This window comes from Salarias fasciatus (genome assembly GCF_902148845.1).
Source record: "Salarias fasciatus chromosome 23 unlocalized genomic scaffold, fSalaFa1.1 super_scaffold_20, whole genome shotgun sequence".
Classification (NCBI taxonomy): Eukaryota; Metazoa; Chordata; class Actinopteri; order Blenniiformes; family Blenniidae; genus Salarias; species Salarias fasciatus.
Genome location: NW_021941230.1, coordinates 12,205,321 through 12,228,629, shown reverse-complemented (window position 1 = coordinate 12,228,629; position 23,309 = coordinate 12,205,321). Strand labels below are relative to the sequence as shown.

Here is a 23,309-nt window from a genome sequence, read left to right as displayed (position 1 = left end):
GCCCAGAGGGATGAAACACACACACACACACACACACACACACACACACACACACACACACACACACACACACACACACACACACACACACACACACACACTCTCACACATTAGCGCGCAGTCTCTATTAATAGATGTGAGAGTAACAAGCTGCACAGAACTGTTCAAACATACAGGGATCATGTAAATGTATCCAGCATGGCGAGAGGGCTAATCATGACCCATTCATCTGAATGACGTGTGCACGACAATAAGTACATGTATGGCAGCGGGTGGCAATAGTTGAGCATGAAAAGGCCACTTTCACTGACATTAGCTCTATAAAGACTGAACTGTATCGTTACATTTTCACCCTACATTCACTTGTTAGTTCAAGACAGGCCTGGTGTGAAAGCCTGGAGATTTAAGAGTTGGCAGAGTTGACGTTGGCAGGAGGAAACCCCCCCCACCCCTCTTTAAAAATCACTTCACCCTCACACATCCCAATGAAATCATCATTAATGACAAATACTGCTGATGAATGTGGGCTTTCTCTCGCTCTGGAAGCACATGCAGTTCCTGTGGGTCTCTCAGGAAGGATAGTTTTCCTTTTAAAGGCCGGTTAGACAGACTCCCCCCGCACTGGATGCTCTCATTAACAACCTGCTCAGTCTCACCATGTGTGGACGACACAGAGATCGGAGAAGCCACCGTCCTTACATCTTCACATTGTTATGAAATGAGATCACAGACACACACAAGGAAGAGCTTCTCATCAAACAGTGTGTGCAGCAAATGACGTTCAACAGGCCGTCTCCACAAACTCAACTGTTGTTTCGAAGTACGAATAATACCGTCGCCAACTGATGCAACAAAAAGGAATCACGTCATAGCAATTTATGATTGAGGCACACATATTTGTACTTACAGAGAAATAAAGCATTCTATTCCATTTCAAATAGTTAATACCACAAATAAGCAAAGAAAATAACACAGAAACTTAAAGAACACGTTAATAGAGTCAAGACAACCAGGAAGTGTCTCAAGAAAACCATAAATTCAATTAAAAGAAATTAAAAAACATGAAAAATTTTCAATAAGAGGCTCATGGCAAGATGGAGACAAAAAAGAAAGAAAAAGCATGCAAAATGTTCACAAAAAACAACCCCAAGAACTTTACACAGACTCAATACGACAATGACACAAAAAGAATATAACAGTAAACAGTATTAAAAACTGCTTAAAAATAAGGAATCGATTTGAAAAAAACGAAGAACATGCTTGATAAGTTGAAAAAAAGTGCTGTCAATCGATTAAATGTTTTAATAACAACACACAAAATCACCAATTTAATGCTTTTAACTGAAGTGGAGCAGTTTCACACCAGAAAACACTCAAAAATGTGGAACGTGAACCATCGAACATTTTAAAGTTGAGACGCTCAGGGGAAGGCCAGTCCCATGTTCTCCTTCAGTGTTAAACAGTCCAGAACATCGACGCCACAGGAGGATGTTTGGAACATTTTCAGGCTTCCAATGAGGAATCTAATCCTCATAATTCAGCTGTGCTGCACAGGGATGAAAAAAACAACGAAGTCTCAATGACGATGAAATGAGTTTTCTCTTGTTTCTTTGCTTTGAGTCAATTGCTAACCCTAACCCTAACTCTGTCATTAATCACAATTTAATAAAGTTAATCACTGACAGCCTTCCATTAATCACTTGCGAATAATGTGATTAAAACTGACAGCACAAAAAAAAAAACAAAGGTTGTGAAAAACAGGCAAAAAGAGGGGAAAAAACAATAAAACACAAAAAAGAGGGAGAAACTCAAAATTACAAAAAAAAAAATTAAAACATAAAAAGATCCACAGAAAACAGAAGGTCAAATTGAGTCGCAGCAACTTAGTAAATTGATAAAAGTCACATATAGATGACAGTAATAGTCCCAGAAGCACAGGAATCAGCACAAGAAACACAGAAAGTAGCATGAAGTTGACCTTTTGACCTGCGGACGGGGCGAAAAAGTTGAATCTTGGCAAAGTAAGACCTCCTGCTCTACAGCCACGTGGGCCCATCGCTGCTGCTGCTGCTGCATTAAACATCACACAGCTCCGGCCTTTTCCTGATCCTGCTGCTGTGAACCAAAAATTCATGTCATCCCCAAAGAAACTGGTCGATCCCAACAGGCTGAACACACCTGGCTGATTTATTCCTGCTTCACATTTGGATCTGGACTTTATGTTGCTCGAGTTTGTGTTGGAGCTGTGCAGATCATTAAAGTGATACCACGGACCGGTTTTGGGATCGAAGGTCTTTTAAAAAGATTAATGTGAAACGTAGGAAAAAGACAGAGGTGGAGAGAAACGGTGAAAAAGAGAGGAGGAAAGAAACCCTGAAGAGCGAGAAGATCAAAAGAAGAACAGGGAATGATGGAAGGGGAAGGAAGAGAGGAAGCTGAAGGGAAATAAAAGATGGAATCAGGAGAGAGCCAGGAGGGAGGGAGGGGGCAGTTCCCAGGGAGGAGGGGGGCACTACAAATAGAAGAGGGCCGCAGGTTCTTCCTCAGTGCTCCTCTTCGCTCTCCAGAAATGACCTCCTACAGCTCCTCCGCCCAGTCCGCCTCTTCCTACCGCCGCACCTTCGGCCATGGCAACTACGCCTCGCCCTCCCTCAACCGCGCCTTCCTGGGCCACAGCGGCGGCGGTGGCGGTGGCGGCGGCAGCCACGTCACCTCCAGGGTCTACGAGGTGAGCCGCTCCAGCTCCACGCCGGCGTACCGCGTCTCCTCCAGCTACTACGGGAGGCCGCTGGCCGCCTCCAGGGCCTCCGCCGCCCGCTCCTACGCCGGCATGGGCGAGACGCTGGACTTCAACCTGGCGGACGCCCTCAACCAGGAGTTCCTGACCACCAGGACCAACGAGAAGGCCGAGCTGCAGCACCTGAACGACCGCTTCGCCAGCTACATCGAGAAGGTCCGCTTCCTGGAGCAGCAGAACCAGGCGCTGGCCGTGGAGGTGGAGCGGCTGCGGGGCCGCGAGCCCACGCGCATCGCCGACCTGTACGAGGAGGAGATGAGCGAGCTGCGGAGGCAGGTGGAGATCCTGACCAATCAGAGGTCGCGCATCGAGGTGGAGCGCGACAACCTGGTGGACGACCTGGACAAGCTCAAACTGAGGTGGGAGGAGAGGAGAGGGGCGGACGAGTGGGTCTCTGTTGTAAATAACTCCTGTCAGGAAGCATGAAGTCAGAGTGGAAACTTTTGGTTTATGTAAAAAGAAATGACAGCAGATAAATGAGAAAACAAGACAGAGGCGTCAAGATTCAGAAAGTTCAAGAGGAGCAAAAATAAACTAAACAACAGAAGCTCCAGATGGATCTAAATTCAAACTTGATTCCACGTCAGTTTGTGATTTGTCATTAGAACTCGTGTGTGTGCGTATGTGTGTGTGTGTTGTGTCCTCAGTTTGACCAGAGTCAGTGCTCATCACCATCTGTTTACACAAACCTCTTCTATATAAGGAGAGGAAACGTCTGAGGGATCTGCGCTGGTCTGTCCTTTCTCTTCCTCCGGCTGCGGTTTACATTTGAAGTGGCACTTCTGTAAAGATCCAGAGAGACGATCCTGCTACCGAAACTCTCAGGAACTCACTGCCAAGTTTTCTCTGACGGGAACATAAAAACGGAGCTACTTGTTGAAGATGTGGTTGGAACGGGGTCCAGCTGTTCTTTAATTCACTCCATTTTCTCTTCCTGTTGATGGAGTGCATGTTGATTTCGAGATGTTTTGGATTATCACCTATGGTCTGTTTATGCATACAATTAGCTTTTGGTAATCTATATAAAAAATCAATTAGTCTCATAGAAATACCACTGGAAAAGTTTTTTTGATCACTGAAATTATTTTTATGAGCGTCTTCAGTTGGATTTTCAGAATCTGAACTCCATTTTCCATCTGGGTTGGTATATTTTTTAAATATTCTGCAGGCTCCAGGAGGAGATTCTCCAGAAAGAGGAGGCGGAGAACAACCTGGCAGCGTTCAGAGCGGTACGTGGCGCGGCGCTGCAGAGGTCACAGGACGCTGTCTTTCTGCTGGAGACGGTTGATGAATGTCTGACGTGCTGCAGGATGTGGACGCTGCCACTCTGGCCCGTCTGGACCTGGAGAGACGCATCGAGACGCTGCAGGAGGAGATCGCCTTCCTGAAGAAGATCCATGAGGAGGTTTGTGCAATTTGTTGTAAAATAACTCGTCTGCTTGAAGGACAGGTGTGAAAAAACATCCTGGTTTTGAGTGCAGCTCAGAGAATAAACACGACGATCTGATCTTTGAATTTTTTTGGGACATGTTAGGAACTGTGTCTCTCGTGCTGCAGTTGGCCCGACTGTTTGTCTCTGAGCATCTGCTGTTACGTGTGTGTGTGTGTGTGTGTGTGTGTGGCAAACGAGAGGTTTGAGGAAGGGTACAGTTTCACTCGCAAACACACTGAAAGCTTGTTTGCTGGCAGCAGGCCTGAGCTCGGAAATCTCCCGCAGCAGATGTACGGCTAAAATTACTGGCTGTGCCATCAGCACCTCAGGACCTCAACAACAGCATTTGTTTCTCTCTGTGTGTGTGTGTATGTGTGTGTGTGTGTGTGTGTGTTGGCTTCAACACTCAGTCAATGAAGCAAAAAACTAAGAATTTGCAACAACATTGTTGGTTTGATGACAAGATGAAGCTCAAAAACATCACATCACTCACACTTTCATTGGTTAAATCAAAGTCTGGAAGCTCAGCAGTCTCACACACACACACACACACAGTCCTGTTTCGACCTGCCTCCAGTGGTTGTCAGCATTTGCACACACAGACGCACACACACACACACACACACACACACAGCTGTAATCCCTCTAATCCCACTTGTCCATACGGGTAAATCCACGCACTCTGACCTCTGACCTGAGCGTAACGTGGCCTCCCCCTGCAGGAGATCCGGGAGCTGCAGGCCCAGATGCAGGAGACCCAGGTCCAGATCCAGATGGACATGTCCAAGCCCGACCTCACGGCGGCGCTGCGGGACATCCGGGCTCAGTACGAGGGCATCGCCGCCAAGAACATCGCCGAGGCTGAGGACTGGTACAAATCCAAGGTGAAACAGCCACACAGAGAGAGACGGACTGAAAGCAGGGGCTCATGGGAAATGCACCCCTGACCTTTGACCTTTTGCGGCTGCAGGTTTCCGACCTCAACCAGGCCGTGAACAAGAACAACGAGGCCCTGAAGCAGGCCCGCCAGGAGACCATGGAGTTCCGGCACCAGATCCAGTCCTACACCTGCGAGATCGACTCCCTGAAAGGCACCGTGCGTCTCACGCCCGCACGCCATCCTCCAGCGCTTCAGGGCCTCCGCTTCACCCCGGGCTCTCCGTCTCTCTCTCTCTCTCTCTCTCTCTTGACCCCACCAGAACGAGTCCCTGATGAGGCAGATGCGGGACATGGAGGACCGCCACGGGCGCGAGGCCGGGACCTTCCAGGACACCATCGCCCGGCTGGAGGCGGAGATCGCCAACATGAAGGACGAGATGGCGCGCCACCTGCGCGAGTACCAGGACCTGCTCAACGTCAAGATGGCCCTGGACGTGGAGATCGCCACCTACAGGAAGCTGCTGGAGGGAGAGGAGAGCCGGTGAGAAGATGTTCACAAATCAAACTCCTGTTACTCTGCTCAGTGTGGGGAAAGGCAGTTATTCGCATTGCCAGTTAATCTCTCCCACGTGAGGCCGTGAGCATCATCTTCAGCTCATCCTGCCTTTAAACTGTCAAATAATGAAGGGAAACTGTTTGTTACCTTTGTTTTGCTCTCGTCTTTGCAGGATCGCCCTCCCGGTGCAGAGCTACTCCCTGAGTTACAGAGGTACAAACTTACCTGTTGTAGCTCATTACACCACTAGATGGCGCGCATCCTTTCAACCAGGCTCAAGGCCTGATGAATCACATCCAGTTTATATTTGAATTCCTAAATCGATGAAGTTAATTTGGACTCTCCTCTCACCAGAGACCAGTCCTGAACACCAGCAGCGCTCCTCTGAGATGCTTTCAAAGAAAACCGTTCTCATCAAGACCATCGAGACCCGTGACGGAGAGGTACAGCTTTGTGTTCTGCCTCACACACACTCACACACACACACACACACACACACACAAAAGGAAGCCAATATTGAATATCTCATCAAACCTAGACTACTTTCTTTACAGATTTAAAGAGCTGAAGTGAATTCAAAGCATTTTTCTTCAGTTTTTCCAAACTTGACCTCCAGTAACCTTTCAGCCAGTTTATTTTTCACCCATTGGTTAACGCAATCAGCCTGATTTCTGAACCTAAACTAATGGGCTGAATTGATTCAGACTGGGTTAGAAAGCACTTTCAGTTAATTCCGCTCCAAACAAAGAGCTTTTGATCCACTTCTAACCCCGAACCCTCTTCAGCGATTTTATCAGCCGAGGGTAAAAGTTTGTTCTTCAACTAGGCCTTTGTGATCCAAACAAACACATGTAGTGACAGGCTGAGGAAAACAGTCCCATCCCACCCCGACTGGAGACGTGCTGCACCCACGGCCTCCCAGGAAAACATACGTTCCAGGCGTGTCCTGACAACGTGAGAATGTCATCTGAATCTTCAGTCACCTCAGAGTTCACTGCAGGCACTCAACGTGAGGCTGTCTGTCCATCAAAATATTCAGCTCTGTTTTTAACTTTCAGAAGTATAATTTAGTGAAGAAAAAAAATAAAATTCAAACACATTCTTTGCCCATTTAACCACATTATTGTGTTTTTCTGTGTTCCAGGTCGTCAGTGAGTCCACGCAGCACCAGCAGGACATCATGTAACCAACCTGCAGGAGATAAGACCAGAACAAGAAAACCAAACATCTGCTTCGACCACAGATGGGAACAAAAAAACACAGGAAACATAAATAAAACCGAGCAAAGGGGCTTCTAAAACTCTTCACTTTGCTCTGTGCATTTTTTTTAAGTTACAATATGTAAATGAACCTTTTTATATTGTTTACATAAGTCTGCTTACATTTATCTAGAGATCAGACACATCTATATATGTTCAAGAGAATAGAAAAAATACATCTAGAGCGGCTGAATGGAAAATAAGAGTGGCTGGACAGGATGTTTAGTTCACAAGTGGCTGTACCAGTTTTGTTTTTCAGAGTAAAAGCATTAAAAAAAAGATATGTGGTTGCATAGAATTACTTCTTTTCTGCAATGTCACAGAAAAAATGTGTTTGTCTGCAGCCAAGCAGTTCCGCATCTCATTTCCTGTTAATTATGTACTATGAGAACGAGACGGTTTGATTCAGAACGCAGAAACTTCTCCTGTTGTGCTCCTCGAGGTCGGACTCGCTGTTTTGAAGCGTTCTGTGCAGGTTTGCTTTTCAACAGAAGTAACAGAGAAGATGCAAGAGGAGTGGAGAAAGATGAGAGGAAAGATGAGAGGAAAGACAGGAGGGCGGATGTTGTGTAAGGTCTTAAAAACAAAGAGAAAAGCAGAGAAGGAGAAACGCAACAGTGAAGTGGATTTTATGTTTTGTTCATTCCATCTGATTGATTGACGTCGGTGTGACCTGAAGAGACGACGCTCACTCTCGACTGTTTACAGGCCCGAGGAAAAACATGCTTTAATCGTTATAGTCATAATTCAGTTTTTATCAAAAGCATGGAGTTACTGGCCTACAGTGATGACATTGCACTCTCCTTTACAGTAATAAATAAATCAGCAAATAAATACATCCCACTGGAAATGAACAATTAGAGTCCTAAGAAAACATGTTTTGAATGAAATTATCAAATGGTGAAAATAAAAACTAAACAAAAAAAAAAAAAAAGAAGTTGGTAAGTGCCGTGTTTTATGTACAAATTTCACATCGATGCACATGGAGGGGTGGCGGGTGCTGGGGGGGGGGGGGGGGGGGACGCGTCGGGGGGCGAGTTCATGCACTTCAGCTTCTCACTGACAAATAAAAATGTACCAGACGTCTTCCCTGTCCCCCAAAACACGTGTTTGCTTTTCTTTTAAAAAGGTCAAGACAGTTAGAAAGTATTCACATTTTCACCGTTGACAAAAATGTTACACGTCGTTTTTTTTTTTTTCTTTCTTTTTTCACCCCTAACAAAGAAAGTCAATGCACATGATGGAAAAGAGTTGGTCTAAGTACAAGTAGTTATGGCCACTAGTCGACTCGTTTCGGCCGTATGGACACTGGCACCTCAGCCGGACGGGCTTCGGGGAGGCACAGAGACTTCATCAGACTTTCGGTGCGTTCAAAGCCACGTTGGATTTTGTGGAAGTTTGCAGCTTGAGGTGTTCAGCTCGTCTCCGCTGGATTAAAGATGTTTTAAGCTTCTGAATTAGCAATGAAGTAAACAACCTTTTGAAATTAGCAGTCTGAAACAGTGAAGTTTACTACATTAACTAGCTCCTACTGGTCCAAAGGAATACATGTTAAATCCCCAAACCTTCAAACAGAAGACAGTGCTTTAACCTCTTCTGCTTATTACAGTAAATTAGGAGTTGAATGGATTTCACAGCATTGACAAAATTGAAAAAAAAATGTGTTTTCCAGCACTTGAAAATCCCCCAAGTATTTGTCCTTAAGCGTTGGCTGAAATCTCGGAGGAGGTGCCAGTGTCAATACGGCTTTTGTTTTGTCAGCTAAAAGTGAATCCTTCTCCCGTATCCAGGCATCTGTGACAATAACCAGCCCATTCATCTCCGTCACACTTTAAAACCCTGCTTGTTGTAGCTCGGCGGCTACCCCCTCCCTGAAAAATCCTCACATTTTATGCAAGATAAAACAAAAAAGGAAAAGAAACCAAAGCCACTGATGGGAGATCTGCCAGTAACCCCCCTCCTGATGCTCAGGTGTGCAGTTCCAGGAGGGGCAAGGCACCCATTGAAACAGATCCCCCGGCCTCCAGAGAGCAGTTTGACGCTTGAAGTAGAGTATTGTCCAGCACCGAGGGTGGCGGAGGGTTTCCCCTCTTCGGAAATGACTTTAATGATGTCTTTCCTCATTTAGGAGAGGATGTCTGTCGTCCAGATGGCACAGAGAGCAACTGAAGGAGCCCCGGCTCCCTGACGGGTGAGCTGAATCTCACTCCAAAGAAGCTGAGGAACGAGCTGCTTCTGCAGCGCGACGGAAAAACGAGGACGACGGTTTGAACAGCACGCACAGGGGCCTGTGTTAGAACCTGAGGCGGGTTTCCATTGAGAGAGCGATCCCTGACGTGGTCTGACTGGAGATGGCGACACACAGGTCGGCGCTGGGCGTGGCTGCAGTGTGTGTGCGTCTGTGTGTGTGTGTTCAGTGCGTGCATGCATTTGTGCATTTCAATCTACTGACAAAGAGTGAAAAGAAGTCAGCCTAAACACTGATCTCCCCGACAGGACGCCACGAGGAGAGCTGATCTCCATCTCCCAAAATGTATCTAGTAAAGGGTTAAACGTGTTTGCATTGTGTGGAACTCCAGCACTTTGTATTATTATTATTTTTTTTGATCAAAACCCAGAATTTTTGCATTGAAACCCAGTGGCGGTTTGTTCTAGCACAGGCGTGACCGTCGAGTCGTGTGTCTCCCTGCTTTAGTGGCATGTTTTGACCTCTGGAGGGTGGAGGGTGGGGGGTCACGGGGGTCACACCCGCAGCGAGGGTCCTGCCGCTGCAGTGAGGGGCGTGGTGGAGCCGCACTCGTAGCCCATGTCCACCACGGCGTGGGGACCGCCCACCAGACGGCCGGGGAAGGGCTGCGCTTGCACTTGTCGGTCCCGGAAACTCTGAATGTAGCTCTGGAGGAAAACAGAACAAGAAGAAGAAGTTTGATTTGCGAATGCTGACAGACAGGAGGCAGAATGCTAAAGACGCTCACGGGTGAGAGCACGTCCGTGTCGTAGCGGCGGATGGGGTTGGGCTTGCGGCGGTAGGCAGGCTCGGCGTGGAGCTGCTTGGCCTGATGGGCGGAGGAGCCCGGCTGCTGCTGCTGCTTCTTCTTCTTCTTGTTGCGATAGCGGTCGTCCCGCTGACGGATCCGCATCACCTGCATCCTCCTCTGCTGCCGGCTGATGATCACTGTGGAGGACGGAGTCAAGGGGAACGTCAGGGGGAAATAATTAGAATTCTGTTCATATGTGACGGAAACAAGTCCACAAACTAGCGTCACACTTGCTCATCTTGTGTTTTGCGTCTTGCCGTCTCACCCTTGGTGTGGGAGTATCCCTCGGCGGTCACCTTCCACTGAATGATGACCCCGAGCAGGGTGAGGGCGGGCCACACGCCCAGCACCACCCACGTCAGCCAGCACACGGGCTTCGGCGGCTCCGCTTTGATCCGCTCGTACATGTACAGCACGAGGGCGAAGAGCTCCACGAAGTAGTCCAGCGCCACCGTGATGACGGCCGCCCCGAACACCGCCGTGGACAGCGTGGTGAAGAGGCGCTGCCACTGCAGGGTGAGCACGGCGAACAGCATGCCCAGGCCAAGCAGCACGCCCAGCGGCACCCAGACGGAGCGCGGCGGGCTGTCGGACAGCTCCTCCATGCCCACCAGGGTGGCCACGGCCACCAGCAGGCCCAGCAGCAGGCCCACCATGAAGAGGCCCACGCTGCGGACCAGCATGGTGACCAGGCCGCAGAGCGTGCCGATGCCCAGGCCGATGCCCACCGAGGCCTCCACGCTCAGCTGGGTGTCCAGAACGCGCTCCTTGTAGCACAGCATGAAGATGACCACCGAGCCGAACATCAGGCCCGTCAGGAACATCACCGCCTTGAAGCAGCGGTAGCCTGAACGCACCAAGAGCGGCAATGAGACACGCGACGAGGAAATTTAGCTCAAGCTGCGAGCAGAGACTCACCGAAGAAGCAGTAAATGATGCCGAAGAGGCAGCACATGGAGCAGACCACCGAGGGAACCACCTTGTAGCGGCCGCGGGTGTCCTGGCAGCCGTCCAGCCGCTCCGGGCTCAGCTCCTGGTCGGGCCGGGCCAGCAGGGTCTCCAGGGTGGTGGTCATGATGAGCGGGGTTCAGGGAAGAGGAGGAGCAGCAGGAGATCAGGTGGGAGGCGAGGGGCAAGGGAGGTTATGGAGCACTGCCCAGCTGGGCGCGTATACCTGCGGACGGAAGACGGGAAGCGGTCAGATCGAGCAACCGCAAGAGAAAAGAGAAAAGCCCGACACAGAGCAGGCTTTGTTGTCTTCGCTCGAAAACCGACTGTTAATCAGTTAAATCGCGGAAAAGCAGCGGGATCATCCAAAGGATCAACATGTCTGCCAGCAGCCAAAGCAACCCTGGTAATAAAGTGGCTTTTCAGATCTGAGACAGATTTCACTCCGCACGCTCACACACACAAAAACACACACAGTTTGGCATCCCCGGCGGCGGAAACGGCAGATAATAATAGCTCGGATAGCGGCGGGTGTTCAGGCTCGGCGGGCGAGGGCAATCAAAACCTCTCGCTCTCTCTGCGCCGGATCATGAGGGGAAGACAGAGACACATCGTCAGCTCCACTCCAGACCGAGAAAACACTTTTTTTTCACCCTATTGTGGCTCGTTTCCAGTTCAAAACTCACATCAGTCCCATTGTCAAGCAGAATCCTTCTCCCTTCTTCAGGTCACTGCAGTTCACATTTCTGAAAAACGCTTGTTATGCTGGATCCATAACAAAACTCTTCAAGTGATTGGATGGTTTTCATTTCAATTTTTTTTTTTTTTTTTTTTTGTAAAAATATCAATAACAAGTTTTAAAATGTAATAAATCCAATAATGCAACAATATTATTCAACATGTAATGAAGTCAATAATGTAGTCATTTTGAACACAATAAAGCCAATAACATAATAATTTTAGCCAATACAAATGCAATAAAGCTGATAATGTAATGATATTTTCACAATAAACAAGACATCACACTCCTTAAAGTGGTAGCTTATTATCTGGAAAATGTAATTACAATTAAAGCTTTTAAAAAGTCTGTGCAAAATGTAATAAACACCACACTAAAGCCCTCCAGTTACACCTCGGGCAAACTTTTCAAACCACATTTATACAGGATGGTATGAGTGAAAGTGCCTTACATATCAGCTACTGACAAACTGATCAGAGAACAGCAAAACAAAGAAAACAAGCATTACATGAAAACTGCAAGTCATGAGCAAATGAAAGAAAACACAAAAAAGCAGAGAAATCTCAAACTGAACGACAGACAAGACAACAAACTTCTGCCATCACCTCAGACGTCTCCATGCTGCAGGTTTTCTGCAGAAGTGCAGAATAAACTGCTTGTCCTGGTCCTCAGTCGGCCACTGGCCTCGGTTTTGTCCTCCGCCTCCCGTCTCTTTTCTTCCCGCCGCCTCATCTGTATTCCAGTGAAGCCCTCGGGTGAAACGGCCGGTAAATAAATTCGCCTCGACTTTCCCCTTCTTTGCACCGACTCCGTAAGTTGTTGCTGTTCTTTTATATTCCCTCCTTCCCCACACTCAGCGTCGGCCGTTTCCTCAGATGCTGCTTCGCCTCACCTCGCCTCCCTCAGCTCTGTCTTTGTCCTCACTCGTCTCCCTCTCACCTCTCCTCACTCCACCTTCACACCCACCACAACACACTCACTAACAATCCCACACAGCCAAGTGACACTCCCGGTGTCAGAGGGACGCATACGTCTCACTGCTTATGCAAATATTCAATTTGTCTCTAAATCAAAGGAACAGCATCCTCTGCTCCGTCACCTCCTTCCCACGCCTCCCCTCTCCTCCCCTCTGCTCCCCCCGGGCTGTTTTCCCTCCATCTCTGGGCCGCTCCGTCCGGCTGCACAGGCTTTCTGGGTCAGAGGTGCTTATGCAACTCCTGTCTGGGGAACTTCGCTCCCATATTCATGAGCTTCTTTGTGTCCTTTCCGGTTGCATCCCTTCCTCTTCACCTCCTCTGCTGCGGATGGCGGATAATCACCGTCCCGATCATGATTTCTCACCGAGGAAGTGGAAACGGCTCTGGCTCGCCTTTCCTGCAGCAGGAAAGTGTATAAAACTGTCTAAAACTTGAGCATACGAAGCTACTGAACTGACGACTGAACTTACTTAAACAAAAAAAAAAAAAAAAAGTTTCTAACTTTTTGAATGACAACGAGAAACTAGTTCAACCACCATTTCGGGGAATCTGCTCCTGGGTTTGGATAAAAGCTGCGTGTGTGAGAAACAGCCGACTGCCTCAAAGACTCAACCGCAGCCTTCATAACCAGAGATGACACTGGACTTCAGTTTTTAAACACTGCAACTGAAATATATTGTTAAATCTCACAATAGTCAGCCTTTTTTATTTTTTTTTTTTGCTTTAAGAGAAGTGAGAAGTGGGTGTGACTCCATCAACATAGGAAATAATGCAATCAGAACTAGGTCTAAAATGTGAAAACCATTAATAAATGAATGAATGTTTCAATATTGTTCACTTTAAATGATCCAGAAAATAAATACAACCAGCGCCTTTCCAAAATCCTATCAATAGCCTCAAATTTGTACGATTTACAAGCAAAAACCCAAAACAAAAAAACCAACAAAAGACAGAAAAAAAAATCTGAAGAAAGATTTAAAGAACAGAACATTAGAATAACAAGTAATGGTATTCACTTCCTGTCATCAGTCTGATCTCTGTCCCTAAATGTCTCCATAGGACAGTTTTAAACTACAAACAATCAGCTATAAAGAACTTTCCCTCTATTTCATCTGTGAAATCTTGAAATGTCCATTTAAAAAACATATTTATGATAAATATACAATATGACACCTCGAATGTCCAACAGTCCTCTGCTGAAGATGAAACAGATTCGCTGCTGTTCAGGTGAACATTAACGTGTCTCCCGGCTGATTCTCCTGCAGGGAGGGGGGCCAGACTGTCTGAGACCGAGTCCTGGAGTGAACTACTGACAACAAAAAGCTGCCGAGAAACAAAGAAGTGAAGGAGACGGGAGAGATAAAACAAGGCAAACATAAATTTACAAGAGCAGAAGTCTCTAGGCTTTTTCTGAACAATTTTATGCCAAAAGAAGGTTACAACAGAGGTGAAAACTTTTTTTTTCCTTCAGTAAAGTAAAACTTTATCACCCGCAGTGACCTTACAGTATATACCGAGGATAACGCACAACATTTTAACAAGTTTAAGACAAGCAGCAGCACTAAACAGGCACGTATTTCTCCACAAAAGAAAAGAGTAATGGTTTGTTTAGTGAATGAACAGCAGATTGAGAAGTGGATGAATCCCACCTTCGACATAAATGACTGGTTTTTTTTTTCCCGGTGCATTAAGAAAACTGCAGTGCATTTGCATCTGAATGGAATCCTAATGGAAACAGGAGGAAGAGGCACAGCATAAAAGTACAATAAAGCCCCAGCAAGTTAAAAAAAAACAACAAAAAAAACATATACACTTTAGAGCAAGACTAATTCTCTCACAAAGCTCACACACACTGAACGAAGTGACACACATGTCCTGCCCACTCCGTTATCCCCGTTTCTCATCCAAACATGTCGTATTAATAATCATCTTTTGGTGGAGGATTAGCAGGTCACTACCGAGTGACCCTGAGGAGTGTGTGTGTGCATGTGTGTGTTTGTGTTTGCACACTAAGCCATTTTGTGCTGCAGATGAAAACGTGCAGGTTTAATGTTTGCAGACGGGATCATCCTCTGGAAATAAACAATCACTGAGTGAAAACCGACGACAGGAGTTTCTCCCTCCTGCAGCAGCAACAACAACAACACAACCGCTCTCCACACTCCCCCTGCGTCCTGTCTGTTGCCACGACGACGGGAGGATGCTGACAGACAGCCGGTAGTCGTTCCCCGGTCCGGAGCCGGACCAATGGCAGAGCAGCTTAAACTCCCATAGCAACAGGGTGGGAGCCAATCAATGGCCTCGTCTGTTGCCTCTCAATTTGTTCATATACGTACGTACGTGCGTGCGTGTGTGTGTGTGTGTGTGTGTGTGTGTGTGTATCCTTGTGTTACTCATGTTGTAGACACAAATCTCTCCGAAGTCACCGAGTCGGGGTTCGACCTCAGTCTGAGGACAGAAGTCGAGTCACCCAGGCGTCAATAATCAGACGTCAAATGAGAGAACTTGTTATAAGGTTAATTATTTCTAGTCAAATGGTTCAAACAAAAGAAATTAATACAATTTCTCAGTGTGAATTCATACCGGCAGAGGTGCTTTTCCTGGGAGAAAAACGCCGGCTCGTTATCATAAAGCTCTAGTTTCATGCTCACTTGCCTTTCAATACAACAAATGCATGAAATAAAAATGAACAGCTTCATGCTGATTCTCATTTCTCTGCTACAAGCTTTTCACAAAGGGCACAGCTGACCCTGAGATAAGGACACACCGATTGTTTACGCTGAGTACAGAACAAAAGAGAGGAAAACTTCTGAAAGCACGTCTGATTCTGGATTCTTTTCTCCCAGCAGAGGATCAAACTACTGTCCACTGGTGTTTTCTCTCACAGTTGGGGTCACGCGGGGCTGCAGAGCATCCCAGACACACCCCGACTCCACCAGACCTTCACACACACTCGCACCTTCGGCAGAGTGCGACTCAGGACGCGTCCGCCTGCCCGAACCACAGCTTTGAATCCCTGACGGAGCGACAAGGAGGTCGACCGGTGTCACATTTTACCCTGAAATGATGAAACTTTATAGCAAATTAAGCAACAACTAGATCCGAATTAACACCACAAATATTAACTCTGCTGTTCCGGTGTGGACTAAAGCCCATTCTCCAAAGATACAAACAAAGAATGATGCTGTTCAGCTGCAGCCGGCACGCAGATCAATCAGCAGTGTGACAAAGCCGTCCGTCTCCTGCTGTAAACAAGCAGACAGACACGGAGGAGACGGAGTTTATCTGGGTTTAGAGTGTTTGTGCATCAGTCAGTGGGAGCCAGACACACTGACACAGATGCGCAGCCTGAAAACGAGAGCCGCGTCATGAATAAAGGAAGCAGAGTCTATTAATACACAGAGCGGCCGAGACGATGCGAACGCCGCCTGAATCCGTACTACGGCTCAGCTCCTCGTGCAGACGGAGGCTTCGGAAAGATTTGTTATTGTCTTGCGGGAAAAACGTGCCTGCACTGCTGTTTTCTGATGCTTTACTATCAAATTCATAAATCAGGAAGGAGTTGATGGTTGGGGAAACTTCTCCTGACTCGAGCTCATCATTCATTCAGTAAACTTTATCATGTTGTTCATGGTAAAAATAAACTCACTGAATTCAAATTTCACTCAATACACGAAGAGATGACAAGGGTTTAAAACCCTTTAACTCATAAAATTTGCTTTTGTTGCTTTCACTTTTAGTATGTTTTCAAAGAAAAGACCACAAAAATACAGAAGATGGGGAAAATTGTGATGAAAAATGTATATTCTAACTGAAACTCCATGGAAATTGTTGCTCTTCATAGTTGGATTAAAGTGCCGTTTCTACACAGACACACACGTCAGTAGTGTGTGTGTGTGTGTGTGTGTGTGTGTGATCGTATGCTAATCCTCTCCTGGTCGGAGGGTCAGACAGGCGTTCATTCAATGAATTTGTCCAGTTTCAGCCGATAAGAGGAGAAGAAACCCAGCGACCCTCGTCAGCTCGCCGTCTGGAAAGCCACAGGCTTGCTAAGGACGGAATAAAAAACCGAAGCTCTGCTGAGGTGAACTTTACGATCGCAGCTGAAAAAACCAGCTGCGAAATGCAAATGGCTCCAACTGTCAGTGCGTCAAGCAACAGATTCTCACCAAAATAAAGGAAAAAAATGAAAAAAAAAAAAAAAAAAAAAACCCAGCATGTGTCGGAGTCGTGACTGCCTCCGACGGCGATGACGAACAGCAGAATGAGAGTTTGTGGACCTGTTGCTGCTCCTTCAAGATCCAACCGGGTCAAAAAAAACAAACAGACAAACAAAGGAAACAGTTCAAACCTGGTGTCAAACTCATTTATGTGATCAATAAACTCCTGTCTGATGAGCAGCCAAACATCTGGGGAAATCCTGGAGGATTTCTAAAAGCTGGACTGCAGAAACTATGAAATGACATTTACTCAACCGCTCCTCACTTTTAATGGAGATTCTTTTCTTTTCTTACCGATTTCAGAGACGAATCTCTATATGCGGCTAATTGCCCAACACCCCTCCCACACAGAAACCGTTCACTCAACACTTCCTCTCGCGCCAACTTTCTATTTTCCAAACGGAGACACTGCAACGAGGCTCCCTGACTGAACGCCGATCCAGACACAATAAGGTAGCGAAAGGATGACTTCCGCCACGAGTTCTTCACCACACGCATTAACAGAGACCGAAGAGCAGCGCCGCAGCACAGACACCCGACAACAACACGAGCAGAGTCATTCAACCTCATGATCTGAGCCTGAAAGGTAAAAAAACAGTGACATGAAAATCCACAGGACGGAGGACAGAAGGAGAAAACATGAGTGGCCTTCCCACCACGCCGTGTTACATAACAGCCTCGTAATGCATTACTCACTCGCTTTGCACTGGCAATCATTCCCAGGATGCAAAGCGGCAAAAACGGAGAGAAATGAAGCCTAAACAGGTGCAACATGGAAGGACCGAAAAAAAAACAAAAAAAAAAAAAAACGCCAGATCCCATTCACAAAAACAACTACAGCTTTCATCTACAAGATCATAATAAGTCAGTCAAGATGTAGGTCAAACAGCAGCTATTTTTAAGATTCATGAATCCCCAGACAGCTTCCTCTGCTGCTGCACTTTGGAGCCGGTTAATTTACAAGCAACAGACAATGTTTAATGTTCAGACACAACAGAAGAGACTTTAACCCTTCCTATAACTTCTTATGACTATAACCCCAAGAAAATAAGAAAAAACCTACAAAAAGGAGAGAAATACGGTTTTCAATGCTGTCAAAAACACATAAATATTGAATCAAGTTGAGGTTTTCTTCTAGAAACATTCACCCACTGCACAATTTTTTTGACAATTCTGGAACCATGAAATCCAAATAAATCAACCGACCTGCCTCAGTGGAGCGTCCCTCCATCCCGGAGCAGTGAGATCTGCCCGCCGGGCCTCATGTTGTCATTCAGAGCTTCCCTCCGCTCCTCACAGACGTCTGAATGCCGGCGCTTCAATGAGCGGAGGAGCACATGATGCAAACAGAGCGCTCTCTGTCTCACGGTGTTATTCATGAGCCATCCAAGGTAACAGGCTGGCGGGAGAGGCGCCAGGAACCCACGGAGCTCAGAGCGAGCTGCCGGCGTCCCGCCGGGCGCAGCGCTGGAGCGAGTGTGTCACCGCTCCGAGCGTCAGCTTCCGGGAGGAGCGGGGAGGCGGATGTCGTCAATCGCCCCGCCGATAACCTGGCAGATCAACCGCTGACCCCTCCGCACATGTTCATCGATAGTGGCTGAGTCTGCTGGAGAAACGTGACCGCGTGACACACACACACACACACACACACAGCCAGAGGCCCGTCACATGTCGAGTAACGCCACAAAGCAGCAGCGTGACGAACAGAAGGTCAGAGTTCTGTAAACGCTTTACCTGACACCCGCACACACACACACATCCACACACCAGCGGTGAACGAATACGGATCGTTATCGGTCTCCTTCAGTTATCGGTCACATCGGCGATATATCGGCTCTGTTTCACCTCCAAACTCCACTCAAACTGGATGATTCATGTTATGATGTCGCGTTACTTGTTTTTCTCCACATCATTACATGATTTGTTGGGCTCGGTATTTTCAGCACGGCGTCTCTCGCCCACAAACACCGACGCAGCGGAGCCGGAGCACGACTGGCGGCGTGGAGCGGCCGAGGCGTCCTCACACCTCCTCAGACGCTCGCCGGGCCGGTTGCGTAAGGCCGAGAGCGAACGGGCCGCTCCGCTCGGAAAATCTGCTCGAGCTGCTGCTGCTATTTCCTCTGATTGGGCCAAATGTGGAGAATCTGCTGATGGGAGATGTGTGATGGAGGAGGAGGAGGAGGAGGAGGAGGAGGAGGAGGAGGAGGAGGAGGATACTTAAGTCTTTGTCTCTGTTTGACTCTTTCTGCTGCCACAGATCGCTGAGACGGCACTTCATGAAGCACGACTTCAACTTTTCCTCGTTCACACGGTCATGAGTGTGTTTGTCGCAACGCTTCCAAGTCAGTCCAAGAGCATCTTCCTCTCACGACTGATCCAGTGAACCAACAGTCCCAACCTCAGACCTGCTGCAGCACGTCGGTGGGCTTCCAGGAACGACGGCACTTCATTTATCTTTTTCCAGGTGACAAGTCGTCCTTATGTAACCGCCGCACTCCCACCAGAGGCCTCCTCTCTCTCTCTCTCTCTCTCTCGCTCTCTCACACCGTCTCAATCCGGCGGAGCGGCGAGACTCGGACGACCCGCTCAGCTCGCCGTTTCCTGTCCTCCTCCGGGGAGCCGCTCACCTACATCCTCGTCCCCGTGGAGGAGAAGCTGAACACACTGTCTACAAGAATAGAGTTCGTCCTCTGATCATTCTGGTTCATCTTGCAGGAACACTGTACCGTTGAACAAAAACAACAACAACAAAGACAATCTAAAGACAAATCCAGGCCAGCGCTCTCCTGGCAGACGATGCCGACAGAGGTCAGTCTGCTGTTTGGTCCCCACGGAAACGTCAATTTCATTCAGAGCAACAGTCAATTAGTTAATGAGCAGAACAAGAGCTGGTTCATGTTACTGATTTTAGTTACACTGCAGTGATTCACATGAGAAGCATCAAGTGTGGTTTCACTATCACCAGGCTTTAAAATGAGCTTTTTAGGTTATAAATGAGATTCTCTTTAACGTAAATGCACCAGCTGGGCTCAAATAAAACAGCTGCCGTCCACCGATGGTGAGCGTTAAAACTCCATGTTCGAAATGCAGGCTACAAAGATCAAGTCTGGAGGTGTCAAACATAGGGCCTGCGGGCCAAAACCAAGACCGCAAAAGACTGAAGCCCGACCCACAGAGCCACTGCTCAAATGGCAAAAAAAGAAAACAGATTTTTTTTCCCACACTATCCTCAAAGCCATCTATAGGAAACTTTTTTTTAGGACATTTCACTGTATTTTGCACCAGAAAATATAAAGAAAATCACAACAGATAGAACCAAGTAAACATATATTGTTTTATCTGCAACAGAAAAAGAAAAAAAAAGAACTTACTGCAGCAATGATCTGTTTCAAAGTGTGCAACTTCCTTATTTTACTCGCATGATGCTCCAGAAACATGAAAACCACCTGAAGCAGATCATTGTGTGTGATCATACCCCATGATCCTCTCTGCTCACCGGGGTTCAGACGATGGGGGCTGCGGCCTTTGGCGGCCCTCAGCTCCGCTGCCTCTGAGACCGAGATGAATGAATCAGCGGGCACAGAGCAGCAGAACTGCTTCTCTCTCACATTTTCTTTTTTCCACTGGATTTCAGGCCTCGGTGCTCTGAGCCAGCTGGGGCCGCCCGGATGACGGCGCTTTCACAACCTCGAAACCCAAACTCAGCTTTTCTGCCCACTTTTGGACGAGTGGAAGGAAACGCCGGGACGGGAATGACAAGCGGGTCGGACGCCTTCGAAACACAATCAGTCACAGCTACTGATCCACCAAGCCGAGGAAAACGTGTTGCTCGTCTTCAATCACCTTGACGTGTTCTTGTTGTGCCAGCTCATATTCGTAAATCAGAGCTTTCAAAAGCATTAACATCCACAATCTAACAATTCACCTCTCTACATAATGCTCTTTGGCTTTCAAGTGATGAAAGGATTCAACATATTTAAGGGGGAAATTGCATTTTTCAGCAGACTCAAAGAACAGCCGAGGCTACAGGTGTTTCTCCTCAGACTGGCTGCTCGCACCTGCTGGATCCCACAGCGCTGCAGCCTGCAGGCCTCGGCTCACTGCTGGAGTCTGTACACTCATTAGCGCCAGTCGGCGCGAACATTATCTCTGCTGGACCCTGAAGCACCTCCGAGGAAACGAGTGCGCGTCGTTTTTCCGAAGCTCTGCGTTCCTGCCTCTGCGCAGCAGCAGCCGGTGAACTCAGACGGCGAGCGGCACCGGGCTGGAGATGCCGACCCACCGGCGAGTCCGACATGACAAGACGCGTTGCGGCGTTTTCGCTCCCCTGGCGGCCTGTGGCGCCTGACCGCACTGACGGGACGGCGAGTGCACCAAGGGCCGGCTGCGGGTCTGCGGGCTTCTATCAGCGTCTCCAGGAGACGGTTCAGACGGCGTCTCCCAAGATGCCTTTTCGGTGACCTCCAGAGAGCATGAAGTCTGTGCACGACTGCGAAGTGGCGAGAACATGCCATTTTCATAGATGGAAACTTTAACTGAAATTCATTATGGAATGAATTGCGGGTAATTTCTTGCTCCGTGATGTGCAGAAAGTGTGTATTTTCCCCTCATCATGATTCCGTCCCATGAATCACACTCGAGGAGCAACACTGTCAGCGTATCGGAGCGCTGTAAAGAAATTCCAATAGTCATAAAAACGGAGGAAGTCATGATGATAAAAAGTGAATTACTCAGAATTCAACTTGTAAAACTGGACAGACTTGCTTCTGCTTGTTGGGAAAAGAAGAATGATGCCCAGAGCAGCACAGCCCCCCCATATCTACATACCTACACACTTTAGGAGATAACTCCACAGCACTTAGAAAAGGAGTTTTATCTATCTTTTCATATGACCGATGCTCCATTAACACGTCCAAAACAAGCTCTTCAAATGATTGACTGCTCCACTCCACACATTAAATCATCATCGATCATTTTTCGAGTTGTTTATGGATTTCCAGGCCTCAGACTCCCCTGTTATGTAATTCCTCGTGCGTCTCCTTTTCCCAACTCCAAACATTCACGTGAACGACATTAATCGGCATGCCAATCCCAGCTCTGCGTTCTCACTGCAACACAATGCCCGCTTCAGGGGTTTCACCACATCAGAACTCCCGCCTCCTAATCCTGCTTGAGCCTTTCACGCACCTGGATGTGTTTCATTAGAATTCCACATGAAGCTGTTTTGCCACTGCTCTCCCACAATGCTTTCACAGCAGGGGCCCATGAAAGTCCTCAATCACAGCTTTTTACACATTTCTGGCTGGAAGAACCTGAGCAGTTACATTTTGAGTTTATGAAATGCCTGGAAGATTGAGACACGTGAGTAATTAAGGTGATGTTATTCCACTGGAAGGAGCAAAACAACACATGGCTGCATGGAAGCAACAGACAGCTCAACGGCAGCCAGGAGAACGTTAGATATCTATAATTCAACTGAGACTAACATGAATAACTCATGAGCAAAATGGTGCCCAGCTGATGCCATTTCACTGGGAAACATCTAAATTGAAGCTGAGTTTGCAGGAATTCGCAACACTTTCAACCTTCCAGTAAGCGCCAGGGGTTTTGAAGTTGATGGCAGCTTGAACGGGATATTTATTTCAGACTCCCGTGAGAACCGAACCCCTGCGTCTGGTCTGGACAGAGAGGGCATCATCGTCTCTGTGGAAGGCATCCATCTGCCATGATGAGGGGCAATTGACTGATCGACCCTGATGGGTCCATCCGGGTCAGAAGCGGAGCGTCCAGCAGCCAGCTGACCTCGATTATAAAGCGCAAACACTCAGAAGAACACACACACCTCAGCGTGTTGCTGTCGTTCTATAATCCCTCCGATTATCACATTTTTTACGTTTTGACAGCAGGTGTGTGTGTTTTTTTATTTTTATTTATAATAGACAAAAGCGGCGCACGGTGCGCGTCAAGTCGGACACTCACCATCATCCCCGGCCGCTCGGCGCGCCTCGCCCGCATTCACATGACGGCAAAGGGAGCCTCCCGAGCCCGAAACACCGACCATTTCCTGCTCGTTCATCCCCGGGACTCGTGCGCATCCGCGTCGGTGTGCAGCTCCGTCTCCGCGGCAGGCTGCAGGGCGGTGGATCCGCCGACCTCACTGCTCATCCATGGTGGGGAAATGAGAGGAGCCACGAAAACACCAGACCCGAGGTCACAAGCACAGAAAGCAGAGCTATTTGTGCAAAATGAGGAGGGAAGGCGCTGGAGCATCCAGACTGTGGTCCGGATGGATGGATGGAAGGATGGATGAATGGAGGATACGCAGCCTCTCACGTTCACGCGGTGCGTCGGGTGAACGAGGTGGCCTCCGCTGCAAAAAATGACGAGTCCGGGCTTGTCAGAGCCTGCATCGCTTCACATGAATGTGGGTAAAGGGGGGGATTAAAAAGTCAGGAAATTCTGCA

At 47.8% G+C, this 23,309-nt stretch overlaps 2 protein-coding genes across 2 annotated transcripts; one reads left to right on the top strand and one right to left on the bottom strand.

The window, feature by feature from the left end:
• The first annotated feature begins 2,569 nt into the window (after positions 1 to 2,569).
• On the top strand, positions 2,570 to 7,835 carry LOC115384052 (desmin-like). The gene is made up of 9 exons (XM_030086340.1): positions 2,570 to 3,156; positions 3,966 to 4,026; positions 4,107 to 4,202; positions 4,952 to 5,113; positions 5,200 to 5,325; positions 5,429 to 5,649; positions 5,837 to 5,877; positions 6,019 to 6,107; positions 6,809 to 7,835. The coding sequence occupies exons 1-9, from the start codon at positions 2,570 to 2,572 to the stop codon at positions 6,848 to 6,850; spliced, it is 1,425 nt and encodes a 474-aa protein (XP_029942200.1). The 3' UTR covers positions 6,851 to 7,835.
• Positions 7,623 to 23,217, bottom strand: tmem198ab (transmembrane protein 198ab). The gene is made up of 5 exons (XM_030086356.1): positions 22,825 to 23,217; positions 10,880 to 11,135; positions 10,227 to 10,808; positions 9,899 to 10,098; positions 7,623 to 9,818 (listed from the first exon to the last, which is right to left on the bottom strand). Exons 2-5 carry the CDS (start codon positions 11,034 to 11,036, stop codon positions 9,666 to 9,668), a joined length of 1,092 nt encoding a protein of 363 aa, XP_029942216.1. The 5' UTR covers positions 11,037 to 11,135; positions 22,825 to 23,217; the 3' UTR covers positions 7,623 to 9,665.
• Positions 23,218 to 23,309: the final 92 nt, after the last annotated feature.